This window comes from Schistocerca nitens, chromosome 4 (assembly GCF_023898315.1).
Source record: "Schistocerca nitens isolate TAMUIC-IGC-003100 chromosome 4, iqSchNite1.1, whole genome shotgun sequence".
Classification (NCBI taxonomy): Eukaryota; Metazoa; Arthropoda; class Insecta; order Orthoptera; family Acrididae; genus Schistocerca; species Schistocerca nitens.
In genome coordinates, this window is record NC_064617.1 from 515,310,792 (window position 1) to 515,334,973 (window position 24,182).

A 24,182-nucleotide genomic window follows, 5' to 3' on the forward strand; every position below is an offset into this window, starting at 1 on the left:
GCATGTCACTGTTAAGACACTGGCATGACAGAACCCTAAGATTATAATATTCTGATGACATTCGTTTTGCCAGTATCCTTATGCATAATATTCATTCCATGATAATTGACAATCAACATTCAGTTGTTTATCCTTAATTTGTTGCTAGCACTGACTACCACACTGGAACAGAGTTCATTATCACTGCCCCCATGAGACACCATTGTTATGGAGTTAATTCTCGTGAATTACGACTGACGATACTACACCGAAAACAATGGCATGGGACAGGCCATTTTTGACATTATAAAACGAGTAGTCGGATCTTCTTTCATCGTCCCTGAATGGATACCCAGTTCGCGCTTATCGAACTCCAAAAAGTAAGCTGTACTGTTGCCGCGAGTTGTCTTTGACAGTAACCACGGAGCTGGAAAACTCTACGATAGCAACAGCTTCTAATGTTAGTATCGCTGGTTTTGTTATGTGTCATCGGAACAGTGGGAGTCAACATCCTGTCAAGTTAGAAGAGTCTGTCTTGATTTGTTTGTTCTCGTTAAATGCTGGGAAATTGTTTGACTCACTCATTATCTGTCATTGCTAAATGCAAGTAGGTTTCATCTAATCTAACAAAATGCACAGACGCAGGACGAGAAACAACTTCACTTACGTTAGTTCGTGCGTGAAGTACATGATATTCTTACTGAATTTCATTTTTTGGGTAAGGCAGTTAACAAATAAAATTCAGCTGCATTTTCGATAATGTTTTTTTTCTGCTTGCATGGAAATTTCAAAAATGCAATTTGTACACCAGTATCATTTTTTTCAGCTTTTTGGAGGTCTTTTGATTGGAGTTGGTCTGTACGCCTTTGTTGATAAATGGCAAGCAACAGGTCTTATTAAAGTTGAAACAATATACGATGTTGTTTTAAATATATCTCTTGTTATGGTCATCGCTGGCGGAGTCATTTTCATAGTGAGCTTTGCTGGGTGTGTTGGAGCTCTACGGGAGAACACTTGCCTTTTAAAATTCGTAAGTACACTACAGTGTATAAATTCGTTTCTTCGACGGTGTATCTGCGTGTCTTTGTGTTACATACAACCAAAAATTTTGTTCACTTGGAAGGTTTTGTGTAGCTGTAAACATGGCAACATACACTAGAATGTACTGTCTTAATTGTACCTTTACATCCAGCATAAAGCATCAAATAGGAGGGGGGGGGGGTGTATTACGAATATAAGCAGAGATGGCAACATATTTTTTTTTTGTTTCTGTATAGAGCCTCAATTTATCTTTGAAATTATGCAAAAGTATTGTGCATGATCTGCCAGAATTCACTTAACTGTCACTGAAGCCCTTGTTCGTGATAATCATCTTGAGAAGGGTACTCGTTTCTACATAGCAGCATGCAGTAATTATGGAGATTCTGAATCTGATTTCCTTGAAAACACTGAAGTTACAACCGGCTAGATTTTATAAATACATAAAGGACTCATCAGTTTAGTAGTGGAGGGAAGTATGGAAGTTAAAAATTGTAGAGGGATAACAACAGATGAATACAGTAAGCAGTTTGAAATGGCTATAGGCTGCAGTATTAATTCACAGATGAACAGGTGTCTACAGGATAGCCTAGTGTGAAGAGCTTTTTTAGAACAGTCTTTGGACTGAAGACAGTTACAAATTCCTTCCTGCGTTGTTGTTGCACCCTATTTGAGTCTATCAACGAAACCACTTCTTTTTAACTAGACAGGTTTAGCACTGAGTGTAATGATGGTAGCACACTGGAGTCATATATGGGAGAAGTGGATCTAAAAACCCCATCAACATGTTAGATGTGGTTGCCTTAAATCAATTACAGTGATTGCTAGGCCCTTCCCCTGCCTTCTCCATTCCAGTATTATGTTTTTTTTTCTAATTTGGTTGTCAGTTGGATGTGAGACCCTGATCTATTGTCTTAGAGAGGAAGAAAATTAAACATAGAATGAATACATGAAGTATTCAACAAAACACGTGAAGGTAGGAATCTCCATTAGTTTATTAATGTAGGACAAGTATTTCTGCAACAGGATTGGTTCTTTATTTTTTAACGTATTGGTCAGTCATTAAACTTTTCACTTGCTGGTATAGCAAGAACTCCCCACTTATAGGCCTATTTGTTGCAATTTTTTTCCTTCTGTTTTGTGGCATGTAATTTGGAGTGCCCAAATGTTAAGAACTCGTATGTTAATATTTATCATTAGTACAGGCTGCGTTCAGTTTGCTTCTCACGTATTGGAGATGTGAATAAGTTGGTCCCAAGGGTTACTTGTTAGTATGACAAATTAACATGAGAGAAAATGTAGTTTCATGTGTCAAGGTGGACATCTTTCATTGTTTAAAGATGAAAGATAAATGTTTCTGTAAGTGTTATTACCATATGGCTGAATGAGGTGAACAAGAAACTTGCATTCTGGAGAGATGGGATCAAATACCCATCCTGCCTTCTGTATTAAAAATTTGAAGAGTTTTCAATCACTTCACTTAAATACATGTGACAGTTCACAACATAATTTCTTTGAGTACAAAGTTCATCTGATATAGTCTTTTGTCCCCAACAATGTAACGAGATATGTCGAACAGAATGACCTCCTTCGTGCCAACCAGTATGGATTCCGAAAATATTGATCATGTGAATCCCAACTCACATTTTTCTCACATGACATCTTGAAAATCGTGGATCAAAGCAGTCAGATGGATGCAGTCTTTCTTGACTTCTAAAAGGGATTAGATTCATTACTACACAACGTTTATTACAAAAGTATGATCTTGTAGGGTACCAAGTGAGATTTGTGACTTGACTGGATTGAGAATTTCTTGGTGGGGAGGACACAATACATGTGTTATCTCAGACAGGTTCATTGATGTATAAGGAAGTAACTTCAGTTGTGGCTCAGGGAAGTGTTGGGACCCACACCGTGTGTTGTGTGTTAAGGACCTACTAGACAATATTCATGGTGCAGTTGTCTTATAAAATAAAAAAAAAAAAGGCTGCACAAATTTATCACTTGTCGATAAAATTTGAAGGTGGTGCAAAGATGGGCAACTTTCTTTATATGTTTATTGTACCACTTATTGTAGCCATTTTCCAGGAAGACTCGTCAAAGGTTTCTTAGTTCTGGTGGTAGGTTTTTGGTGTCTGCGGTGACTTTTGGCACAATGGCCGAAGATGTTCAGAACATCATATTTTTGTACCAGATGGTGTGACTAAGATCATGCAGATACCTAAAGAATAATGAGGAGGACCACAGGGCTCCAACAAGTCATCATTAGAAGACTCTGTTAGTAAGAACCTCCTCCAGCAGGTGCCGACACCACCTACCCTTCATGGGCTACCAAAGCTACGAAATAAATTACATAATGTAGTTTTGGAAGTGTCTGAAAATTCTCAAAACTGGCTGATTTCTCATGTAATTGTACAATGAAATAAGAGAAAGATTGTTTTGAACTAAGGTAGGCCTACTGTCCTGAAAGTGTTTTAAAACAGTACAGTTTAGTTTGACTACAATTAACGATAACAGTACTAGTTTATCACAGCACTCGCGAGTGTTCGAGATTTCACAATACAAACAGGTATTTTTACAATTGATGAAAGATTACACAGAAGCGATGAGAACAGTAAAATTTGCAAATCTAGAACATTAAATCAGCACATTGTCTTGTGCACAAAGTCTCACACAAGGGAAAATTTCTAACTGTTAGTAGCATTGATAATTACCTAAACAAAACTGAAGGTGCAAGGGGAGGGGATGGGTATAGCAGGTTGATGAGAGGTGAAGAAATATACTGAGAGTAACAGTGTACACAGGGCTCAATATGGTGTACCAAATGCAGATTTTCACTGCAGTGGTCACTTAGTTTTATTGGCAAATGAATATTGACACAATAAATGGCAAAAAAAGTGACATTATGAAGGAGTTATGCAAATTGGTCACGAATTTATATTTTTACAGGTATTGACAAGAAAAGCAAAATTATAAACTTTGATGTTCGATGGATGAACGTGTGACGCTGCCGCGCAATTCCGCCATGTAGCTGGCAAGGATAGTAAACAGTGGACATGTTGATACCAGGGCATAGTCTTTGTGAATTTCATTCTGTTAGACATTAACTATGCCTCACAGACAGGCACATGGACAATATATGCTGATGTCAGCATTTGGGACATGATGTAGCTATGCTCAGAAATGCTGATTGGAGGAATCAGCAAATTGCTTGACATTTGAATAGGAGTAATGCCATTCTTCGACAAAGTTGACTGGAATGGATGAACCACTGTTGAACACAGTATCAAGAAGAAAGCGGCAACCTAGAGAGACGACAGAATGTGAGGACTGAGCAGTCATCACAAAAGCACCTGGAGCACCAGATTCATCATCATCATCATCATTGATCTCACGTGCAACTGGTGCTTCAGTGACCACAAGAACCATTAATATGCGCCTCACAGAAGAGGGCTGACCTCACGGCACCCCATATGCTGACTGCCATTGACATCTGTGCACCAACAAACCTGTTGACAGTGGTGTTGGGCACATTCAACCTGGTGTCTCATTGACTGGAGTAAAATTGTCTTCATAGAACATTTGGAGCATTATACGCAGGATTCTCCAAACAGCTTGTGATTTTGATGATCTAATGTGCCATTTGGACAGAATTTGGCACAATATCCCTCAAAAGGACATCCAGCATATCCGTCAGTCATTGCCAAGTCAAATAACTACTTGCATAAAGGTCAGAGTTGGAGCAATGCATTACTGATTTGTGAAGCTCTCTCTCTTGAATAAGTCATCCAATTTTTCTGAAACTGCACTCATTTGTTTTCCTGTACATGTACATTGCATTTACGTATTTCTGTCCCATTTGGATAATTCCATTGCAATGCATCTGGTTTTTTTTTTTAATTTTTTTGCTGTATGTGCATTTGATAAGTATTCTAATATTCAAACCATTGTCAACAATATTTAGAAACAGTTTCTATCTGCAGTTCTGTCTCTTAATCTTGTGATGGTATAGATCCAGTGGAGGTGTTATGCTAATTATACTTGTGAGCAATTGAATTACACAAGCCTACCAAGTATACCCTCAAATATCTTGAGTAAGTTGGTAACACATTCTGCCATGGCCTTCACATTGCACAAAAAGCATTGGGAACCATTTTTCTCGGTGATCTTTTAATAGCTCATAGATATAGGTCAGAATTGTCCCAAGATAGCTGGATGAAGGAGAAGGGGGGGGGGGGGGAGATAACACAGGAAACAATATTAATAAAATCTTCTTGAGCTTCCAGCCACATCAAGTGGTTGAAATGTGACAAGCTTTTGACCGAGCTCTCCTTGAATATAGTTGGTAAATGACTGCTGTGTCGCTGTGGTCTTTGCATTATGTAGTCATGCTGCAGGCTGTGACATTATTGGTGCTCGCTTCTTTGCCCAACGTTGTAATGTTTCATCCCATGTCCACTGTGGCTGCTTAAATGTTGCAATGGCTGGGTCCCGGATTGTGCTAAGCTGCAAACTACTGACGTGGGTGGAGATGTTCTCAGATATTTTTGTTTCTGTAGATTCTTTTATAATACTATTTCCAAATCCATTTGCCCCCATAATGACAGATGAATATAATGCAGTGTACATTTTCTACAACACACTATACAATGACTCATTTTTCAGCATAGCATAATTGTTGCTCCATAGTGCATACTGTTTGCTTGACATAGTAGCAGCCACATTGATTTGATATCTTGTGAACTCCAGGCATTCTGAGCCCTGGATCATCCTTCACAGGCCTCATGAGCTGTTGTGTTTTTGCTGGGGGTCTGAACACTGATGAAATGTTGCGTTCCTTCAGGAGACAGCTACTCTTCCCAACATTCTGCCACAAAAAGGCAAATATTGCAAGTTTCTTGCTGTCTTTTTCAGTGGCAATTTTCTTGCACATCTTTGCAGGAGTAGCCTGCGATACTGGGCGTTGAAGTTTGCCATTTTCGCAAAAGACTCTTCAGAAGTGTCTTAGTTCTGTTGACAGGTTTTTGGCATCTGAGATGACTTTGGCATGATGGATGAGGGTGTTCAGAACACAACATTTTTGTGCTGGATGGTGGTGGCTGAGAGCATGCAAATATTGATCCATGTGTATATGTTTCTGTAGACTCCATGGCTGGGTGCCGTTGTTTTTTTGGTGAAATGATGTAGTTTTGAATGCTATTCAGGTGTTATGAGTTATAGTTCTTTACATGAGATGATAAATATGTAGTCAACATATCAATGAAAGCAATTTGGCTTTGTTGGAGCTAGGTTGAAGATGATGTCTTCAGATTTCTTCATGAAAAGGTTGGCTACGCATGGAGCTAACAGACTCGCATTGCCACACTGAAATACTAGTTCACCATAAAGAAAATACAATGTCAGTGTGTGCTTAAACAGTCCCATAATTGTACTGTCAAGGAATTGGGAGAGGAGATCTACATAGTATTCCAGGAACACATGTAAATAGGGAGAACACATCAAAGTTGACCATTATATTACCTTCCTCAAGATGTAAGTACTAAATTCTGTTGATAAAATTGTAGGTGTTTCTCATGAGATGCACACAGCAACACACATACCGTGTAAGGAGGCTGGCCAGATGTTTTGCCAGTGTAGAAGTCGGTGATCCAGTGGGATTTACAATGGTATGAAGATGTGAACAGGTTTTGTAGAGCTTAGGTAGCCCATGAAGCATAGGTGGTCTCGGCACCTGCAGGAGCAGGTTGGTAATAACAGCCTCTTCCAGTGATGACTGTTTTAGGAGCCCTGTTGTCTTTCTCATTATTCTTGGTATGTCTACATTATATTGTTATTTTTAGTGTATTTTATGGTTTTGTAGACAAGATAAGCATAAATTCTTCGTTTTCAAATGATATATTGAAATGCCCATTGAAACTAAAATGACTTGTGCGTGTTTTGTCATAATATGTCGGTAAAGATCTGTGGCAGATTTCTTGTTGCGTGCTCTTTGAGTATATTAAAAGTTGCTTATTTGCAGGGTAATTCACCTATCTCACCAGTGTCTCTCCAACTCCATGTCGATGTAATGTAGCTGAAACTTTCTATAGAAATTAGAATGACTAGAGAGAGTAATATTTATGTTTGAGTCTCACTTAGTTATTTATCAGAGATGAGCACTCATTTATTTCTTGCTTGAATACAACTTTTACTCTTACTATTGAGTTGTAGTACATTATATTCACAATTATAAAGTTCCCTCTATCTTTATCAGAGTAAGAACAAAATCAGAGTCCTTATCATTACATTCAACAACAGAGATAAAACAATTATAATGTTCACTTTTCTTATGCAAGGAGTAATGTCTTTGGTTCCTACAATGCAGTACAGTATCTGATACAGTTATTGTCATAATAAAATGTAATATTACATCATGCTCTTAGCCATTACTATCTGGAACAAAAATGTGCCATTCTGAAAACCCACATACATCATGCTAAAGTTGTCTCAGGTGCCATAAACGTGCCACTAGAACTAAGCTACCACTGGAGAATCTTCCTGGAAAAGGACTGCAATCATTACGACATACCATAGGTATCTTCTCATAAGACGCAATGGAAAAACACCATCGAAAAAGAGAGCAAGGAACTTGTGTTTTTGCCTTTCTGTGGCACAGTGTTGGGAAAGACTAGCCAGCTCTTCAACAGATACAACATTTCGTGTGTGTAAAGGCCCCCAGCAAAAATAAAACAGCTCATGAGAATGATCTAGGGTTCAAATGCCTGGAGTGTACAAGATACACTGTCACTGTGGATGCTCTTACGCTGGGCAAATAGTATGCACTGTGGAGCAACATTTATACTACCCTGAAAAAGTGAGCTATCGCAGACAAAGCTGGGCGGTGGGAGGGGGGGGGGGCTGCCACTACCACCACCACCCCTCCTCAGCTCTCAGGGAAAGGAAAAAAATACAGAAATACAGGGTATTCAGATGTTTTTCTTTCAAGAAAATGATTTAAAAGTCAGTATTACATTGGTTTTTAACATTGTCAAATAGGATTTTTTATGGCTACTGACAAGCTGTCAGTCATTTTCCAAAATATTAAGAATATATCGTATACCCAGGTCTAGCCCCTCTCCCACCCCCCATCGCACCCCACCCACACCCTTTAAAAAAAAGGCAAATAACCTTCCTTTACCCTTGACAAATCAGTCTTCTGCTCCATCTCCAATGAACTTGTCAGGAGGATGTTGTGTAACTTTCTTCAGTCTTCCTCTCCACATGGCAGCCAAAAGTAAAGGAAAGCAAGGAAAGAAGATGCTGAAAACACAATACTATGGAAGAGGCTACTTGACGAGTGCACTCAACTGCCGTGAGGCAAACTGAGGAGCTAGTTGATTGAGGAGTAGGGGCTCTGGTCTCATGAACTGACATATGGCTGGGAGAGCAGTGTGCTGACCACATGCCCCTCCATATCAGCATCCAGTGATGCCTGTTGGCTGAAGATGACACGGCAGCTGGCCAGTGCCGTTGGGCCTTCCAAGACCTGTTCAGACGGAGTTTAGTTGTAGTTTTTTAGTAATTCATGACAACAGTTGAAGAGAATGAATGAGTGTAGAATCATCACGTAGAAACTTTTGCCTCCTTGAAATAAATACCTCTGTAAGAATGGCTATTGCCTAGCAAAATAAGGTAACTTAATGTTGCTGTACATGAAATTCTAATTTTGGTGAGAGAGATTCTAGCACTTTCTGTATTACCCTTATATGAGAGTAGTTTGTGTGCACTTGAGTGATTCAGCGGGGTTAAGTGCTATAGATTTGATTTTCTGGGGTGCGATCCCTGGTCGGTTCCAAATTTTTATCACTTTCTTCTCCCTGGTCAGTGATATGTTGATGTGTAGCATGCTATGTTACTCTTTCGGTCAGAGTCCATATTAAACTATACAGTTCAGATGTTGAAGGAAGATAAGAAAATACAGTTTCCAGTAGGACTGTGCTTTATAAATTATGTGGTGTTCAAATCAACCTCCAGGTGTTGACAGCTTTATCCTTTTTATGATGTTACCGTAGTTGTAATTGATTGACTGACACATTGGTTTGGTGTATGTTTCGGAATCCATAATAAATTATTTAAAAGATTTTTTATGGCTGTATCTTAATTGGAATGAGCAATCAGCTAATTTGGACTAACTTATAATTTTTAAGTGAGCATCTCATTATGTATTGATGAATTGTGTGTGTAATTCTCTCACACTATTTGTTTGCTGTCTAGTGTGTGTGTGTGTGTGTGTGTGTGTGTGTGTGTGTGTTTTAGAGAGAAGTAGGAACAAGTATTCATGTGATAGCTCACGACTAGTTGGGATAATTTTAAGGAAACCCACGGAAGGTGGACTGCAGGGCTTGAAGCCAGGGACATACAATTACCAAGTACAAGAAAGAAGTCGCACCAACTAAGTGTGGCTGCAAACATGTTCAACAAACAATTTTATCAATAAAATGAATTACAATGACAGACATAAAATGTACTAACAATTTCCAAGCGTGGGTAACATGTTACACAAGTAGACAACGCCCACCCAAAATATAGGAAGGGTAACAAGTCATGCCACTGATTGTGGCTGTTGGAAAGCCCTCAACAGTGTATAAGCCTTAATAAAAATGAAAGTTAAGCAATAAAATACACAATCCCCCAAACTACAGGCAAAGCAGGGACTACAGGCAAAGCAGGGAAAGCATTCAATTTAAATGAGGCTCCCAACTGGTACACATCAGCAGAAACATTGATAATAACCGGTAATAAAAGTACCGTTGCCCAAATACAAAATAAGTTGGGGGAGTGTGCAATTCAGATGTGACTCCCAACAATTACACGCCAGCAGAGACCTTTAATAAACATACAGTTGCCCGAAATACAGGGTAAGCTGAAAAGTACAGCAGATGGCCATCGCAGCCAACAAGGAACAAGCAGGCAAATTTCACAATGTGTGGAGGTAGCTAATGACTGTGGATCAAAGTAAAGGTTCAACAGTTTATACTGATAAGTGAAAGGCCTTAAAACTTAATGAACTCCATAAATAGCAATAAGGGTGCAAGGTTTAAATGAGTAGTTAAAGAGCTGGTATAGTGAGGAAGAACTTAAGGTTTGCAGAACGCACTTTAAACCTCAAGAGGTTACTATATTCACCAGATAGGACAAACTAACGGTCCCTGATTAATCGGCTACACTCTGCCGTGGCACGCACCAATCAACTTCACTTTGCTTGAGCCACCACGACGTGGGTGGTAGAGGTACCAGATTGACAGCCAACCCAGACATCATGTGATGATTAGCAAACGTGTCTCTGCTCTAGGCCCAGGGAACAGGAACGCGTCATCTGCTGCTAAAGCTATCCTACCAACACACATCAGAAGGAACAGTAATCTGTGCAAATAAGGCTACTGACAAGAATGCCCAAAATTTAGGAAGTCTCAGTGAATTATTATTGCGAAAGTGACTACACGTACAAGTTTCAAGTGCAATACTGCTTAAAATTATTTGTAAGTTAGAAGACGAAATCTCTGTGCCTGCTGATGCAATGATTAAGACATACTCATCTACAAAGAGTGGCTTTGCTTCTGACACTGATTATTTTACAGAATTAATTTTATCAATTCAATTTTTAACAGAGAATACTCACATGGAATATGGCCCAGAACAACAAATTGCCATCTGTTAACACTGACCAATGATGCACACAAGCACTCGGAGGCACGTTAATATAACAGGTCCAATTTCATATCAGCACAGATGTGGCCTAGCAATATCAAGCACCCCAAACAAGTAGAAAACAACATTTAACTCCACTCAGATGTGAAGCAGCCATGACCTCCAGGATTCCAGCCCTGGGTGTTATTGCCTCCAACCCATACAGACAGTCTTAGAGGTGCTGTAAAATTTAAGTAGGCTGGGAGCTTGTTGATCAGGTTACATGTGATGTCGGCAGCTCTTACCACAACTCGCCACTACCAGTCCTTAAGTAAGTAAGTAAGTAAGCAAGCAAGCAAGCAAGGCTTGCCAACTGACTGTACCATGACCCGCAAACACATGCCTCAATCAAAAACCCTAGCTCTTGACATTTGATTGGCAACCCAAATAGTTAGTTGCGTGAGGAGATTGCTGTGCCGCCAAAATTAAAGCTGCTGTGGCTCAACATAAAAAGGATTTCAGTTTGTTAGCTAATTCAGCCATTCTGATTTGTGTTTCCATTGTTTTTTTCTGTATAATTCCAGTGAATGCCAAGATGATAATAGTTATTCTTGTACAGTAGTTGTTTCTCACTTTTTCATACCTCAGTTGAACACCTAGTTAGTCCCATATTTTCTACAAAAAATGCGGGGCACATCTTGTGTAATATGATCATGTCATTGATATAAAGATAAAGAAGAATAAAGTTTAAAATATTGAAAATTATATTTGATTCATACTTTCTTAAGATTATTGAAGAATTGAAGACTTGCATAGCATGAATGTCAGAATATTTGAATCATGTCTTACTGCTGAGTTACACACATGGGAAATTAATATTTTCTTGTTCATTCATTTTCCAGTACTCCCTGTGTCTACTCGTCTTTTTCCTTCTAGAAATGGCGATTGCTATCATGGGTTTTGTGTTCCCCCACACCATGCAGTCTGTTTTGGAAGAATCTTTTACAGATAAAATAATTCACACCTACAGGGAGGATGCAGATCTACAGAATTTAATTGACTTTGCACAACAGGAGGTGAGTGACGTTAGTTTGTACTTTCTTATCTTTTTATTTTTTATTTTTTTAGCAGTGCTTTAGAAGAAGCTAGTAGACAAGTAGACGGGAAAAAGGAACAGTGAATATATAAACATAGTGTTAACTATACAACAGAAGCTTCCAAGAACCCCAATGATTCATGAAACAGTATGTGCTTTGTATTAACTTCATAAATTTTTTATCGTGCCAGGTGGCAGTGGTGATACACCGAACTGGTATTTAGGAAGGGCGGGGGGGGGGGGGGGTAGTATCTCACACTGTGTTTTGTGAAAGAGACACTCTACAGAAATCTTTATTGGTCTTGCAAAGGTTTTTATACTTTGCATAGTACGCTGAACAACAGAGAGGAAAGGAATTACCACTTTGCAGGACAAAAATCCTGGACGAGCCCCCAATTGCGGGCTTTCAAATAAAAAAAATGTGGCTCTCAACTACCTACTCTCAGATTTAGAGTAGAAATATTAAAAGTTGTGGCTGGTTTCATTGTCTAGGGGCTGGGATTCATAGTTGCCGCATTATGTGCCAAATACTGCTGAGTCTACAGTATACAAATGAATACACACATGAATCGAATGGTCGAAGGTTCATATCACTCAGCAAATGTGAATTTTGAATGTAACATAGAAATTTATAAAAGAAAGACTACAATTAAATAAAATCTGCAGAAACTATTTTAACGACTTTAAATGATGAGTATGATAGCAGAAGTACCTTTAAGAATGTCATTTATTACTGCAAAACACTTATTGGTGTCGATGGTCCAGCAATTAAAATATAAGTTGAACAACAGGGATACAATATATTCCTACTTCACATAATTAGTTACGAGCAACAACATAGCTCGTGAGATATTCACTTCTAAACACATACTACGTCTTCACTGCAGAAGCCATGGAAATGTCACAAGTGCACAAGTCGCCACTATGAAATATTTCTATCTCCCGTGACCATGTGCAAACTGCTCAACACTCTAGAAATATTTCCTGTGCCCGTCTGTAGTGCCTTCCTGTCCAGTACTCCTCATGTCCTGTGTGCACCCAGCCCCCCTCCCCCACTTTCCATCCAGTCTCTCCATTGACTTCGGTAGTCGCCTATTGTAGTAACGAGCGCTGTGATTGACTCGAGCACTCCCACAATGTCACCAAGCCAGCGCGCACTCATAAACATATTGAAACAAATGCAAAATACTGGATTTACATTTAAATAACTTGAAATAAAATAAATATTCCTACAGCTGAACCTTAAACACGCTCTAACACACGTAATTAAATACGTATACAGATTTAAAAAACATATATCACAGGGATATAAACAAAAGTAGGCCAGTAGCCTAATGCCTCTGTGCTTTCTTCATGAATAGTATATATCGGATATAAACAAAGACATTGATGAATAAATATATTTATAAGCATGCTGCTACCGTTTTTTTTGTGTAACTGTGGAGTACTTATTGCCTGACGTGATCAATAGTAATCGCCCACTTTGACCTCCAATAACTCATGTATTATTAAAGTTACATGCCTGTAATTCATACCAATTTAGGTTTACACTAATAGCTTTCTAAAGACACATCGATCGACAAAATCTGATGAAGAGTTTAGATTTTGGAAATTCGTTGCTGGGTGTTTCTCCTATAATTTAAAGTCAGATACTAAACTTTAAACTAATAAAGATATTGAAAATCTGATTACACCATCAGAATCATCATGCAAATAATGGCAATGTACAGGTTTCTTTTTAAGGTATCAAGATTCCTCTGGCTATTATTAATTTCTACATGAACTGTGAAATGTCTGCCATTATGGTTTCACAAAGTCCGCCATCTTTGGCACTCCCGGCATACAAGTCTCTTTCATTGACACAAAGAACAGTCCTCGTCACAGCACCAACATGCAATTCCCAGCCACGCAGTCAGTCTGGATCACGTCCTGGTGCTACCCCACTTGCTCCCTCTACTGTTCAGCACCATGTGGTTGCTGACGAGCCCTGGCTTGCAGAGCTGCTCGTCCGGCCATGCCAACTCTGAAATTAGAATATTTGCAGCGTGCCACAACTCACCTGTTATCTCACACACCTCCACTTATATTAACATTCTGACTTGCCAGATTGTTCAGAAGTAACACCCTTCAGTTCATACAAGTACATATAAAACAAATTACAAAGGACAGAATTAAATGGCTAAAACACCAGGCCAATGGTGTTTACAAAATTTTTGTAGTGGTATGGGAGCAGCATGAATTTTGAAATAAACTTAAACTAACACAAATTACGAACGAAACTGCATATTAAATGAATGCCTGCATTTCAGTTATGCTTAAACAATTTTTTGGACAAGGCACCTTCTTGCACTAATTCTTCCGTTGCACTACACACACTCACACGGATTTTAGCACGCAGTATTGATCAACTCACATCAGTCTTTTGACCAAGTGCCTCGCAGAAATTGTGTCTGCCTCTGAATTCCGAGCCCCACCATTTATTGTGACATATATGTCTACATCGAAAACCAAAAGTAGAAACATGTCAACAAACCATTTCCCAAACCCTTGCTAAAGATTCCCACCAGCGGAAAACAATACTTTAGGAATAAAGTCAAAAGGCGAACGACTGAATCACAGTAAGCTCAAATTCCCACAAGTTCTATTTAATTGACTTTAATGAAACCTTCCTACTTCCCTGCACCAAAAACTGCATCCACATACAATTACAATTTTAATACCCTTCAAATTGACCACTAAATTCTTTGCCACACTATTATACAAAGCATAAATCAACACATATTTTACTTAATCCACAAGGTCCCCAACCTCCACGCTCCCTCAGTGCCTAAACTTCCCCCTCTTGCACACGTACAGTGCCACAATAAACTAACAAATTACCAGTGAATCCCCAAGTAAAACATACAAAACCGTCCCTCCAAAATTACTACCACTAATTACAAATTATAACAGCTTTTCATTTCTCCCCTTTCTCTATGTACAGCCTCAACTCTGCCACGTTTCTTAGACCCAAAGGTTTTCCTGAGACAGGGTATTTTAAACGGTATGCATTTGGGTGAGGGCACTCTGCACAACAAATGGTCCATAGTATAACTCAAATAATTTCTTAATCTCTCTGTCCACTTCATTGGAATGCTCTTTGGTGTGTACAAGCACTTTGTCCCCCACTTTGCACTTCATTGGATTGTATCACCCATCGTGTCGCCTTTTCATTTGAGCGGCTAACTTTTTAATGTGGGCCGTTACTGCCTGCTCCCTTTCAGCAGCCAATTCAGCTTTTCGTGGCAGGAATTTTCTGTTTCTGTGAGTAGGAACTTTGGTTTCACCCCAGTCATGACTTCCAAAGGTGAGTACCCTGTATCCTTAGTTTTTATGCTGTTGAGTACATCCTCAAACACGCTCACATACTCCACCCACTTGGAATGACAATTGCTGGCATACATCCTACATAAATGTCCTACTTCCCGCATATAGTGTTAACGTGGGTTGCTCACCAGGTGGTAGCCGGATACATGGATATGTTGCACACCCTGGTCATTAATGAACGTGTTCCAATCATTCAAAGTAAACTGTGAGCTGTTGTCAGACAACAGCCTTACTGGTTTACAATATTCTTGAAGAAATCCTTCTCCATTTCAGAGATCAGAGTTTTAGTATTCGCTCTCCATATCGGATATAGTTTAATGAACTTAGAGAACATGTCCACCACAACAAAGATGTACTTCATGCTGCCACATCCTGTGGGTAGTGGGTCAAAATTGTCCACAGCCAGTAACTCACTGACTTTAGTGGGTATAATGTTTTGCATTTCCCCTTGTTGAGCAGTCGTGCAGTGTTTGACCCCTTGGCAACAGTCGCACGCCACCAGCTGCACGCGGACCCATCTGGCCAGGTTATTTATTCCTTGACGATTTCAGTGCACTTTTCGGCCCTGTAACGGCCATGACTTAAATGGACGTAGTCTATTAACTGTTCCACATACCTATTGGGAAAACACAGTCTCTATTTGTCCGTCTCTTCATCTTTCCACCGGAATAACTCTCCCTTGTGTACCTTAAAATATTTAACTATTTTCTCGTATCCCTTGCTGTCGAAATTCACCTTAATGTGTTTCCGTTCAGGATCGCCGCTTTGTGCTTGCCGCATATCTTTGCACATTGCACAAATTTCTTTCTGCCCCGCTACCCCCTTCATGTACAGTAGCTTAAATTTGTTCCGCTCCTCCTTTCCATCGTCTTCTGCTCCCGCTGGTAATCTGGACAGAGCATTGGCAACACAATTTTCTGTACCCTTGATGTAGCGGATTTCGTATTCAAATTGCTGCATGTACATTGACCAACGCATTAAGCGGTCGTTCAGTGTCCTGCAGTCCTGCAGATAACTCAGTGCCTTGTAGTCTGACAACACCGTCATTTTTCTGCCCTCTAAATACATGTGGAATATGTTAAATATGTGCACAATCACGAGCATCTCCTTCTCCGATATTCTGTATCCCCGTTCGTGTTTATTTAGCATGCTGCTGGAGAATGCCACACTATGGTGTTCAATTTTTCCATCGACTAGCTTTTCCTGAAATAGCTCACAACCTATTCCATAGTCCAAACTGTCCGACGCTAAACAGAAAGGGAGATTCATATCTGGGTAGTACAATACCTTTCAATTGCAAAAGTTATCCTTCATACCCTGGAATTCCGTTTCACATTCCTCGGTCCACCTCCAAGCTGCATTTTTCTTCAACAGTTTGCCTAAATTTGGAATATTCATTCCTTCTTTCCCCAAGAATTTTCTGTAGAAACCGCACAAGACCAAGTATGACTTCAGTTGTTTCCTACTTTTGGGTCGATTACATTCGGCAATGGACTATAATTTTTCAGAACTAGGTAAAATTCCTTCCGAAGTAAGGATATGCCCCAGAAATTGAATTTCTGCTCAAACAAACTCACATTTCGTTACCTTTAAAGTCATTCTACATCATCTCAGAGCCATGAGTACCTCCTCCAAAACTCGATAATGCTATTCCACATTTCTGTAGAGATCAATATATCATCTACGTATATCACGAGTTTGCTCATTAGACTCTCCTCCAGGACACAGCTCAACGCTCTTACAAAAACTGCCACAGAAATTGTAAGTCCGAATGGTGCTACTCTAAAAGGAAAGAAGTGTACAGCCTGCTTTCCTCTACCAACGGGTTCTGCCAAAATCCCGATGTCAGATCAACACTGGACATTAAATTGATATTTTTAAAATTCTGCAGCAGTTCCTGGTGTAATTCCCTTATAATTACTTTATTTTTCTTGCATCTAATACAATTCTGACCGAGTTATCATGTTTTTAACAATAATGATAGGAGTGCAGTAATCTCTCCTACATTGTTTGACTATACCCCAATCCAACATTTGTTTTAATCGAGCTCTGATGACATCCCGATCAGCTAAAGGTATTACATACGGTTTGCACTTTATTGGCTCGTGAGGTTCCACCTTTATAGAGTACTCGAAATTGGTAAATTTACCAGGTCGATCAGAGAATAAATCCTAGTAGTGGTACAACAACCCACACAATCTTTCTTTCCCCCTTCTGATATACCCTTGACCGCATCAATCACTTCCTTAGTTCTGTTATGCATATCGCCTTCCTCACTCCAACCCTCAGTAATTATGGCATGAGCAAGATGTTCGTAATATGAGGGGTCCATTTTTGTTTGTCATCTTAGGTTACCCCTAGGTATTTCACGTTAGAGTTTCATCGAAGAGCTTTAGATACCAACTTGAGTGTTGGATATGCTTCTTTGTGAATAGTACCACAACAGTCTTCTTGGGATTAACCCTTAGATCCTGATTAATGCACCAGTCTTGCACAATGTCCAATGCCCTTGTGCCATATTCCTAACTGTGTCAGTAAATTTGCCAAGTATTACTATGACAAGGTCATCTGTGTATACTTGGCGAAAGCGTTGTCTGGAACTTAGTTCCTCAATGAGTTTGTTTCCCACTAGATTCCACAATAAAGGGGACAAAACTCCTTGTGGACAACCTCTAGTGATGTTAACTGCCATCTTTTCATTCATCATGGTAGCCTCTGCATTCCTTCCACTGATCATGGCCCTAGCCCACCTACATCTTGTGGTCCCTAGGTCATGCACCTCTGCTGCCCTAACCGTGGAATCGAAGGTTGTGTTACTGAAGGCCTCCTCGACGTCCAGGAAGGTGCAAAGGGCTATTTCTGGAAAGTGAAGTGCTTTCTCCACCCTCCTGAATTGGAGAGCTGCCTCGCGTGATTTACCTGGTTAATATGTGTTGCTTTGAATGTAGAGGAGCCCTAATTAGCCTCCTCTCCCCAACATGTACATTAACCAGTTTTTTCAATGTTTTAAGAATGGAGGAGGACAGACTGGTTGGTTTCATATCCTTGGCCTTGGTACGATCAATTCTCCCTGGCTTTGGAATAAAAACAACTTTCACTGCCCTCCAGGATTCAGGAATGATTCCTGCTGCTAGGCTAACCCTGAATAACCTGCATAGGACTCGTGTGAGATTCTCTCCTGCTTGTTGCAGGAGAACTGGAAAGATTCCATCTGGGCCAGGTAACTTGAACAATTGGAATGTTCCCACCGCCCATTGGATTTTATTGAAGTTGACACACACTGTGGCTGATTCCCAGTCCTCTCTTCAAGTGCCTGAGAACCATTGTCTCTCAGGGATTGCATTCTGGCCTATTTTATCTGACAGAGCATATTGAGGAAAGTGACTTTTGAGGAGCAGTTCCAGCATCTCATGTGATGTCTTTGTATATTCTCCATCCTCCTTCCTCAACATACCTCCTGGATTAGTTGGACTCTAGTGACGATTTTGTGAAGTGTGGCTTGAGCAGCGGTGCCCTCCACTTCCTCACAGAATGTGTTCCCGGATGCCTCCTTTGCTTGTCTTAATTGCAAGTTTTAAGCTGACAAGGGCCTCGCGATATTTTCTCCACCCTCCCGAATTGTCCTTTATGTCTTGTAAGGTTAAGCAGTATTTGTATCTATTTTCTTTGTGTTTACTAGGTGACAGCCTCTGCTACTTCCTCAAACTCTACTAGATTCCTTTTCGAGGTTTTAATTTTCGATAAGCCTAAGTCAAGATCCCTCCTATATGCCTCCCAGTCTGTTTTCCTGGGATTCCTATAGGCCGTTGTCTGTCTGATTCCAATTTCAACCATGAATTTAATATACGCATGGTCCGATGAGGATGGCTCTAACACCACATGCCATTGTTTGACATAGCTGCCCATCATCATGGAACCAAAGGTTATGTCAATTGCTTCTTCCATTCTACTATTCCTGAATGTAGGTTCATCACCCCTATTCAGGACCTCCAAGTTGTTAGACAAGAGAAATTCAAGAAGATACTCACCTGTTGGTGTCCTTCCTGCCCCACACTAGGTTGTAGACACTGGCATCACATCCAACCAACAGTTGGTTGCCTTGCTGATGGCAAGCTTCTGTCAGTCTCTTCTCCTCCAAAGGAGAAGGAAAGCTGTCTTCGTAAGGAAAGTGCACTGAGGCCAAAACAATTTCCCTCATGTTGCTGCATCCTGATGGTCACCAGGTCCCTGGAGCAGAAATCCATCATTGGCATGAAAGAAATTCCATTTGTACATAGATGCATGTTCTGGAGTTTCTTAGATTTCTAGCATAAATCAGCTTACCTCCAGTGCCACCAAGGCCCAATACGCCCCCTTTATATTAGTAGGGTTTTTATATCAGGGCCACTTCCACTTCCTGTCTCCTCAGGCAACAGCTCAGGGCAGCAGTGGCCCCTTTACAATCTGCAGCACCTCCAATCTCCGCCTTGACCTTTGAGGTCTTTGATTACCCTGATGGCGATCTGCGAGAACCCTAAAAACAATTTCAGGTCTTGCTCTTGCATCGCCTTCAGGGACTTATCTCCAACCCCCACCACCAACATTCGTACTTCTGGTACAGCCTTCTGGTTGATTACTCTCCAGTCCTCTGTCGAGACTTTTGGGTTCTGGACCCCTGATTTCTTGGACAGAATCTATGGTGAGACATCCTTAAGGATCTGGTACCCATACTGATATCTTTGCGATCTTAAGAAGCTCACCTACCATCTTGACTAGGAGCTTTGCATCCACCCACAGGGATATTATCCCCCAATCTTTTCAAAGAGGGCCTTCTGTACAAGCTGCTCCTGCTGCAAGGTGATGCCTACCAGTGGATAGCCTTAGTAGATAATTGCCAACTTAAAAACTGAGACAGCAGTATCACATGTCTGTTTCCCTATTTCTTGCCTCTGCTTTTCCTGGGCTCACTTATCCAGGGAGGAGGGAGTCGTAGATTCCTCCCTTATCCTCTTGTTACTTATCTTCGACATTGTGGGAGTCTGCATATCCAATCTGAGACAGTTTTTTCTTGGGGGTCTTGGGCTCCAGCCCTTTTAATTCCCTCCACTTATGTTTGGGAAGCCATTCTTTTCCTTCCTTTTGTTTCTGTTCCCTGAAGTTTCCTTCTCTGGGCCCCAGACAAGGCTTTAATCTTGATCCGGTCCAACTTCGCAGTTAAAGTTCCCACTTCTTGCTCAGGTCTTGACCCTGATTCAGTAGTGAGAGTGGATTCCATCGGTCCTGACCCCGATGTTTTGGTGTCTGAGGTCTCAGTTCGCCCCTCAGTTTGTTTAATTTATTTGTGTTTGTCATGTTCATCTTGGTCCCATGAGATTTGGGGTTCTACACAGTCCACACCCTGGAAACCCTGCCTAGTGTAAGGCTGCTTACTCAGGGATGTCACCTGGTATCCCTGACGCTCCATTTGAACACATCTTCCCATGTGCCAGACACCCCTCAGCACAGATCGCATCACAACTTGGGTTGGGAAAGGAAATTAGGTAAGGACTAGGGGTGGATAAGGAAGACATGATGTTGTGGGACACTCTTAGGCTGCTCCATCAGGTAAGGCCTTTCGGGCAGTAGGTCCTCTACTTTCGGCATAGCCCTCAGCATCACTGAGATATGCAAGCCTTTCCACTCGCATGGACAGTGCCTCCCCAAGGTGGTGTCCCACGCAGAGGACCAGACAGGGAAATACAGTCTCCTGAGTTGCTTAACCTGATACTTTCCTTGATTTGTAATTTTGAGAGGGATGGTTTCCAGTCAATCATCTGCTTTGATTTGAAACTGCATTTCGGGAGGGCTTTCCTCAGCGCCACCCTCTTGTTGCAGTTTTCTGCAATCTCTGTAAGGCCTATGACACAGTTATTGCTATCACACCCTGTTTACTCTCCTTGAGTAGGGTCTTTAGGCCCCACCTCTATTTTTATTTGTCAGTTCCTGTCCCAGTGATCGTTCAGAGTTCAGGTTGGCACAGCTCTCAGTTCTCTGCAGACCCAGGAGAATGACGTTTCACAGGGCTCCATATTAAGTGACCTTTTTCTCATCACTATTAGTGGACTTTGAGCCTGTGCCAGACCACTGGTCATCTCTGCTCTGTATGTGGATGATTTTTTTTATCTATGCTAGTTCCCACTTACTGGCCTCTGCAGAGAAACAGCTTCACGGTGCCATCCAGTGCACTTTTGCATGGACACTCTCACACGGTTTTGAATTCTCTCCACTTAGTTTGAGGGTGGTGCATTTCTGCCTCTGCATTGTAATCCACACTGATCTGGAACTGTACCTTGATGTCCAATGACTGACCTTGACCCCAGTTCCATTTCTTGGGTCTTCTTTTTGACAACAACATTACTTGGTTGCCCTGTATCCACCTTCTGAAGGTTGACTGTTTTCGTAAACTCATTGTCCTTCACTTCCTTCCCCACACGTCTTGGCACACAGATCATTCTTCATCTTTATCGGGCATTATTTCTGTCTCGCCTGGACTCAGGTTGTCATGTTTATGGATCAGCTTGCCCTTTCCACACTGCTCCTCTTGGACCTGGTTCATGATCGTGGTATCTGTTTAGCCACAAGTGCCTTTCACATTAGCCATGTTGACAGTCTTCTGGCTGATGCTGGTCAGTTCTGTGGTCCCATTTTTGGTGTCCTATGCCATCACTGTCTGCTCTTCCCCTGCTCACCCCTCCTATTCTGTTATTTTCATGGCTTTGGGATATCACCTGCCCACTGTCTACCCTTGGGTGGGTTTACCGGCTGAGCTCTGCCTCCCTTCTCTCTGCCACCATTTCTATCTAGCGTTCTTGTCCTCTTCTGCATGTTCTATCCCAATCACCCATCCTTGGTTAGTTACTGAGTGAAGTGGTGCAGCAGTTCGCACACTGGACTCATATTCAGGACAACAATGGTTCAAACCCGCATCTGCCCATTCTGATTTAGGTTTTCCGTTATTTCCCTAGATAACTTCAGGCAAATGCCAAGATGGTTTCTTTGAAAGAGCATGGCCGATTTCCTTCTACATCCTTCCGTAATCCGAGCTGCTGCTCTCTCTCTAATGACTTCATTGTCGGCGGGATGTTAAATATTAATCTCCTCCTCCTCGGTTAGTTCCTCAGCTCTGGATTCGGATGGATCTTTTCCAGGATCTGAAAGCCTCCATTGTGGCAATGGTGTTTGATTGTTTGTTCTGCTGGCTCTTCAGTTTTTTTTACACCAATGGCTTTGAATTCTCTGAGCATGTAGGACATTATTTCTGTTGTCAAAGAGCACCACCTCTTGCCTTGTTGTTTGTGGGGTGTTTACCACGGGACTGATGGCCAACTATCGGGCCACCTGCTTTATTAAAAACAGTACTCCCTCAACTGAGTTTTTTTATGTAAGAACTCAATGAGTGGTCTTCAAACTATCGCTCACTGTTTTTCCCACCACTCCTTGGTCTCTTCTCACCAATCGTGGCACTGCTGCTTGTTGGATTGATTTCCTTTGGGTCCCCTGCCACATGAACATCTCAGGTAATGATCTTGCCGATCGTCTGGGCAGGGGTGGGGGTGGCCACCTACCCATGTCCTCCATGACCCCTCTGGAGGCAGATTTGCAGTTTTATGTCAAATCCCTTTTTGCTCAATCTTGGGCTGACTCTTGTGGGGCTACCCCCGTGTCTAATAAAAATTTTGTGCAATCAAGGAGACTCCCACCACATGGCATTCTTCCCTCCGCCTCTCCCAGTGGAAATCATCCATCCTCTATTATCTTCGTATTGGCCATACTAATTTGACCCACAGTTTTTTAATCTGCAGTGAGCCCCCCCCCCCCCCTCCCCTCTTGTAGTTGCAGGCCCACCTCACGGTGATCGATATTTTGCTGGATTATTCCCAATTTTTGGCCCTTCACACTAAATGTGTCCTCTCACATTTCTTGTCCCAGATGTTAGCGTATGACCCTCGCACTGTTACAGTTTTCCTTGGTTTTCTTTGTGAAAGTGGCTTTTCCTCCCAGGTTTAAATATCTGAATTTCTGTCTGTAATTGGAGTCCCTCGGTTAGAGTTGGCAGTGGTTAATGGGCGTATTGGACTTGCCTCCGCATGGACTGGTTATCCCCTCCCCCCCTTTTTTTCCCAACATTTTGTCTAATCTTTTGTTTCCCCTTTTATTGTGTCTTCTTCCCTTGGTGTTGTCCTAATTGGGTCATGATCTTGGTGTGGTGTGGTGTGGTGTGGTGGTGTGGTGTGGTGTGGTGTGGTGTGGGGATTGGGAAGGGTCGGCAGCAGTACACAACAAGTGTAGTGCCACTAGGGTGCCTCTGCTCTCACTGTTCCCCCACCCCCTCTCCTGTTATTTACTGTACCTGCTGCCCCAATGTTTCTTTTACCTCTTTTTCCCTTCCCCTTGACTGGACTGTGTTGTTTGGTTAGCTCTTCCCCTGGTTTCTGCCATCTTGGGACCGATGACCTCACTGTTGGGTCTCACCCCCCCTCCCCCCCCCCCCCCAATCAGCCAAACCCCTAACCAATGCTCAATTTGTTAAGATTTTTGTACAAATACTTAAGTGGGCAAGGGGGGGTGTGAATAAGTAGTCCTTTCCATTATCCTTTACTCAAAGAGATTACCAGTGTACTGTTTCTGTTTCTGCAGAACAAGTTTTATGGTTATGAGCTACGAGAAAAGATTGCTTCTAAGTATTTCCCTCTTTAGTTACTGCACTGAAATCTGCTGGTTGATCCTATAGTGGCACAGTTTGTGTTCTCTTTTGTTGTTGTTGAAATGGTGAAATTTCTTCCAGTACCAAATGCAGTTATGGATAAGAATCTCGGGGGGGAGGGGGGGCCGTTAAGCATTTACAGCAGTTTTGTACTTGACTCAATTTTAGCAGTTGTATAGTGGCATGTTGTGTTGTAATGAATGCAGATGTAGAAAAACTGCAAAAAGCATTGTGACTAGGTGTCACAGACCAAAAAACAGCCTTAAGACAAAGTAGATGGCACCCAGGAAAACCAGCTTGTCTATTAGAGTTCAG

General features: G+C 41.3%; 1 protein-coding gene across 1 annotated transcript in view; it reads left to right on the top strand.

Moving 5' to 3' along the window:
- The first annotated feature begins 444 nt into the window (after positions 1-444).
- LOC126251575 (tetraspanin-33-like) overlaps positions 445-24,182 on the top strand; it is a 67,443-nt gene continuing 43,705 nt past the window's right edge. The window contains exons 1-3 of the mRNA XM_049952100.1: positions 445-697; positions 806-1,009; positions 11,586-11,759. Of these exons, the coding sequence (XP_049808057.1) occupies positions 611-697; positions 806-1,009; positions 11,586-11,759 (465 nt within the window). The 5' untranslated portion in view covers positions 445-610. The remainder of the gene's footprint in view (positions 698-805; positions 1,010-11,585; positions 11,760-24,182) is intronic.